Source organism: Chinchilla lanigera, unplaced genomic scaffold (genome assembly GCF_000276665.1).
Source record: "Chinchilla lanigera isolate Chin_1 unplaced genomic scaffold, ChiLan1.0 scaffold00203, whole genome shotgun sequence".
NCBI classification, from domain to species: domain Eukaryota; kingdom Metazoa; phylum Chordata; class Mammalia; order Rodentia; family Chinchillidae; genus Chinchilla; species Chinchilla lanigera.
This window is the reverse complement of record NW_004955604.1, coordinates 137,143-142,058: the sequence shown is the minus strand read 5'-3', so window position 1 is coordinate 142,058 and position 4,916 is coordinate 137,143. Positions and strand designations below refer to the sequence as shown.

Below are 4,916 nucleotides of genomic sequence, written 5' to 3'. Positions count from 1 at the left end.
ACTCCCAGTCACTGAAAGACAGGGCCCAGATCTTTTTTTTTTTTTTTTCCAAGCAACCTGAGTGAGTTATGTGGCACAACAAAGCGCACTGGGACAGCCCAGAGAGATGAAAGGGCGCTTCCCGCCGGAGTGCACCTCGAGCTGAGACCTTGAGGGATTAATAGGTCACTGGCCTTGGGCCTCAGCTCTTCCATCTGTAAAATGGGCTTTCATAATTAAACTTTGCAATGAAGACAATTTCATTCCACTTTGGATGGGCTGCAGCAGGAAGACTAGAAATTTCTCCTCAGCAGCGACTTGCAGGCTGAGGCAGAAAGGCGACCCCAGCAAGTGTGCAGTCTGGGCTGCTCCATTGGAACCTTCCCACGGCCCGCCAGACCGCTGCTCTGAGCTAATGCGCACGCGTCGACTAAGCCGGCGAAAAAACCACAACTCCCAGAGGCCTTCGCGCCCCCACGGTCTCAGGACTCTTGCTCAAGGCGCACGCGCAGTCTTCGTCGCGTAGCCTCGCGCAGGGACCACAATTCCCAGAGTGCTCTGCGCCTTCGCGGCCGCCGAGCAACATGGCGTCTAGTGAGTCCGGGCTGCACGGGCTCTCCGGGTTCGGGGCGGTGCGGGGCCCGCGGGCGGTCTGGGGGCGGAGGCGCAGCGCCACGCGAAGGCGCCCTGGGGCCCGCCTGGCACGCGGCAGTCACCAGGGGCCCCTGCAGGGCGGGTGGCACGAGAAGGCTAGAGGTCACCTGCGCAGCCCCAGCAAGGGTGACCCTCGCCTTCCGCTGTAGGAGTCGCCGCCTTCCTCAAGAACGCCTGGGCCAAGGAGCCGGTGCTGGTGGTGTCCTTCGCTATCGGGAGTATCGGTGCGTGAGTTCCCCGGCGCGAGCGCGCACCCGCCGCCGCTCGGCATCCCGCCCCCAGCCGTGCCTGTCTGCTGGAGAGGGGCGCCCCCCTCGCCCCACCAGCCAGATCGCACTGGGCACGCCGGGACGGCCGAGCGCGCGCGCACGGGGATTACGAAGCACGCCCCCTTCCTCCGACTCCGAATCGAGTCGGTCGGGGCGTCCCGGGCCGTGAGCGCATCCCCGAGCGAGAGCCCGCGTCCTGCCGCAGCGCTGCTCGCCCTTCGGGGTTTCCTGGCGGCGTCGGGGGTCTAGCCGGGCAGCGCCTAGGTCTGGGTGCGGCCTGGACTTTGCGTCTAACAGCTTCCCACCACGGGCCGCGCACTGGGTAGGGCCCACGCAGGCCACCGGCCACAGTGGGCTCCGAGCTCAGGTGGGGCTGGTAGGACTGAGACGGTAGGAGACGCACCGAATCGTGCAAGTACCAAGCTGGAGATACTTCCTGTCGTTAACGTGGCTGCCGGGAAACTCGCGGCACGGACGTACCCTGCTCCCCAGGACTCCCGGCCTGCCCCTTGCCGGTGACTGCTTTTTGTGTGACCCTCCTGCCCCCGCTGGCAGCAGCCGTTCCCCCGGAACACGCCCAAGACCCCCACGCTGCAGGAGACTGCCCCCACTTCCTCCTGCCCCTGCCCTTAGCGCACTAGGCTCCCCCTCACCCCACTGTGCCCCTCCTGCCCGCGAGCGGGGGCTGCAGGGCCAAGGGGCCCAGAGCAGGCGGCCTCCGGAGGTTGCCCTGACCACCCTGCACACCTCGCCTGTCTCCTCAGCTCTCATCCTGCCCCCGCTCAGCCCGTACACCAAGTACTCCAGCATGATCAACCAGGTCACGCCCTACAACTACCCAGGTGAGCGGGCTTCTGGAGGAGGGGCACGGCGCGTGGGGCCGGGGCCCGCCTGGTGCAGGTTTCTGTGAGCTGGCGGTACCCACTTCCCTTTCGGCTGTGCTTTGAGCGTCTTTCCAGATTTCTCTTCCGGCCTGGCCTCCCGTTTCTGCTGCTTTCCGGGCTCTGTTGGGGATGGCTGTCACGCCTCCGTCTCTGGTTCCCTGACCCCCACACCCCTCTCTCCCTGGGCCCTGCCCGCGTGTAAACTGACAGCCCCTTCTGCTTGTCTGGGGGCCCTGCAGACCCACCGGTCTCACCCACTCACTTTCCTCTCCCACAGTGCCCGTCCGGGACGACGGGAACATGCCTGACGTGCCCAGCCACCCCCAGGACCCCCAGGGCCCCAGCCTGGAGTGGCTGAAGAACTTTTGAGCGCCTCTTTCCACGGGCAAGGAGGCGGCCCCCGGCCCCCGAATAAAAGTGTGAAAACTACTCGATTCCGAGTGTGTGTGATCAGGGGTGGGAGCAGCAGGCAGTGACCAAGCCATGTGGGGGTCAGTTTATTGGGGCGGGCTCAGTCGAAGGGTGGGCTGGCTAGAGTAGGGTAGGGCAGCAGTTTGTCAGGCCCCCGAGAAACCCAACTTGAATCCAGGGCCTCGTCTGCTTCAAAGCCGAAGTCTTCCTCCACCTTAACCTGGGGAGACAAGGGATAGCACTCCCGGCCCGGCCCCCGGGAGACACCCGAAGCCTCCCCGCGCTGCTTTCCCCGGCCAGCCCAGGTCCGGCGGGCTCGGGTGCAGCCCCTCCTGTGCCACCGCCCTGCCTCTCGCACCCCTCCGCCTGCCGTCCTCCTCCTCCAAGGCCTCTGACTCCCCAGCTCCGTCCACTCTGCTGCCCAGGGCTCCCGGCCCGGGCTCCTACCCACCTGCACCGGGGCCAGTTCCGGGGTCAGTGCGGCGCCCACACGGCCCCCGTCCCGGGGTGCTCGCCGCCTCTTGCGCCCACCGGGGCCCTCAGCGGGGGCCGGGCTGCTGGCTTCTGAGGGTGCGGAAGTCCTTCTAGGTGGGGACAGCCCCTCCCTCTCGGGAGGCTCGTTCTCCGCGTTGCCTGGGGTGGGCGCGTCTGTGCCCTGGCTGCCCTCATCCTGGAGGGGAAGGGGCACGTGAAGGTTTCGGCCCGGCTCCGGTTCCCCGCGCCCCGCGAGCGGCGCTCACCTCCAGCATGATGGTGAACTGGCTGGCCCGGTAGTCGTCTCCGTAGGAGTCCAGCACCCTCATGAGGAACCTGTGTGGACAGGGACGCCGCCAGTGGGCGTGGCGAGCCCAGCCCGAGCTCTGCGGGAAGCCCAGGGCGCCGGAGCTCCGCAGCCCGAGGCCTGGCGGCCGGCTGAGCTGGCCGTGGGACCCGGGCGGGGTGCTGACCGCTGGTTTCCTGCCTGTAATGGGCGGCGACGGCCAAGGGAACAGGGAGACTGGCTCCGGGTGACCGGGGTGCCGGGACACAGGGGCTCCACGGAAGAGCAGCGCCCGCAAGTCAGGCGCGCCCGGCAGAGTGGGCAGAACCCGGGCTCCTCCCACCTCCCGGGATGCAGCGGGGCGGGGCTGCGGGGGGCCGGCGCCGCTCAGGCCCTGCTGGGGGTCGTGTGGGGCCCCCTGAGCTCGGCCGTTCAACCCGTGTACACTGGCGTCGCCCCTGCGCAGCTCCGGGGCGCTGCTCGCGCTGGGTCTCAGCAGGCGAGCGCTGGACCCTGTGCCCTGCGTCCCGGAACTGCTGGTCCCCCCGACCCAGCCCGCATCCCGGCCTGTGCGCAGGGGCCGGGCACACCGGGCAGGTGGGGCGAGGGGTGCACGATCGGAGCAGCAGCCGGGCCGGGGGCGGGAGGGACGGCTACCTGCGCTCCTGCTGCAGCCTCCGAGTTATGCGCTGCACCTGGTGCAGCCTGTCCAGCACGCGCTCGTTCACCTGCGGAGGACAGCGGGCTCAGCAGCTCCCCTGGGTCAGGCGGCGCGTGCGGCCGGGCTCCTCCCTCCCGGCCCGCCGCCCGTGCACGGAGCCTGCGGGCTCCCAGCACACGCGCGCACTGCCCTTTCTTGTCCTGCGTTCTGACCGGGTCTTTCCGAGTTGCTCTGCGCTGGTGACACCTCCGTCTTAGCCTCCCGGAGGCTGCACCACCACACCCAGCATGTCTCGGGGCTTCGACATCTGCTCCCTCTGTGGGACCCACTGTCACCCCGCTCCAGCCGCTGAGGGAGCCCCGGGCCCCAGTGTGACGCCCGCCGCCTGGCCGTTCCTCCCGCGCACTCTCCCCTCTCAGCTCCTCCCGTGCCCTGTGTGCGCTTTCTTCCCTTCCGGTCTGCTGCCCAACCCCACGCACGCCCGCCAGGGCAGCGCCGCGCCTGCGGCCGGGCGCCTTCGCAGAGCAGCACGTGCCGGCCTCGGTCCCACCGCTGCGCTGCGGCTTCGCACTCACTGACGGGACGGGCCGCTTTAGCGAGGGCTGGCGCCAGACCTGTGGGCCACGCCTGGATGGCGGTGAGGAGCAAGGAGCAGCACGTGGGGGGCGCTCCGGGCGCGGAGAGCCCTTCGTGCCCACCCGAGGCCCAGCAGACAGGGAGGGGCGCGGCTGGAAAGCCCCGGCTCCTCCTGGCCAGAGAGGCTGGGCTCACGCTCCCGAGTCACACCCTGGCGTCCCCGAGGTGAGCAAGTTAAAACGGGGCTCCCGCGCAGCTCCGTGGCTGCTGCCCTTTAGGGGACACTGGCACAGGTCCCGGCAGGAGAAGCCGTGAGGGCGGCCAGGGCGATGCTGCTACACAACACAGGGCCGGGGCTCAGGCAGAGGTAGGCTCCAGCACCGCCCTCGGGGAGCCCCCGCGCACACTGGCCCAGACCTCCGGCCCCTAAACTGCAAGACAAGGCCGGGCAAGGGGCCACGCCTGCAATCCCAGCATTCCGGAGGCTGAGGCAGGAGGACCGCTGCAAGCGTGAGGCGGGCCTGGACTACACAGCTCCCGTCTCAGAAAAATAAACTTAAGTAAAACCGGAAGACAGCAAGTGTCTGGCGCCGAGCCGCCAGGCCGTGGCAACCCGAAGCTCCAGTGGCCTGAACAAAGCCCGCAAAACGGGCCTCAGGGAGCCTTTCAAGGCGGACCCTGCAGCTGCTCCCGAGCGACAACTGCAAAGTTCTGCCCGCTGC

The 4,916-nt window shown here is 68.6% G+C and overlaps 2 protein-coding genes across 2 annotated transcripts in view; one reads left to right on the top strand and one right to left on the bottom strand.

Moving 5' to 3' along the window:
- Positions 1 to 480: 480 nt before the first annotated feature.
- Ndufa3 (NADH dehydrogenase (ubiquinone) 1 alpha subcomplex, 3, 9kDa) lies at positions 481 to 2,215 on the top strand. Its single transcript, XM_005414866.2, has 4 exons — positions 481 to 573; positions 783 to 857; positions 1,667 to 1,744; positions 2,064 to 2,215. Exons 1-4 carry the CDS (start codon positions 564 to 566, stop codon positions 2,153 to 2,155), a joined length of 255 nt encoding a protein of 84 aa, XP_005414923.1. The 5' UTR covers positions 481 to 563; the 3' UTR covers positions 2,156 to 2,215.
- A 44-nt stretch (positions 2,216 to 2,259) lies between these two features.
- Tfpt (TCF3 (E2A) fusion partner (in childhood Leukemia)) overlaps positions 2,260 to 4,916 on the bottom strand; it is a gene marked incomplete in the record, with an annotated part of 3,443 nt that continues 786 nt past the window's right edge. Inside the window, 4 exon segments of the mRNA XM_013510092.1 lie at positions 2,260 to 2,417; positions 2,649 to 2,867; positions 2,938 to 3,007; positions 3,615 to 3,685. Of these exon segments, the coding sequence (XP_013365546.1) occupies positions 2,298 to 2,417; positions 2,649 to 2,867; positions 2,938 to 3,007; positions 3,615 to 3,685 (480 nt within the window).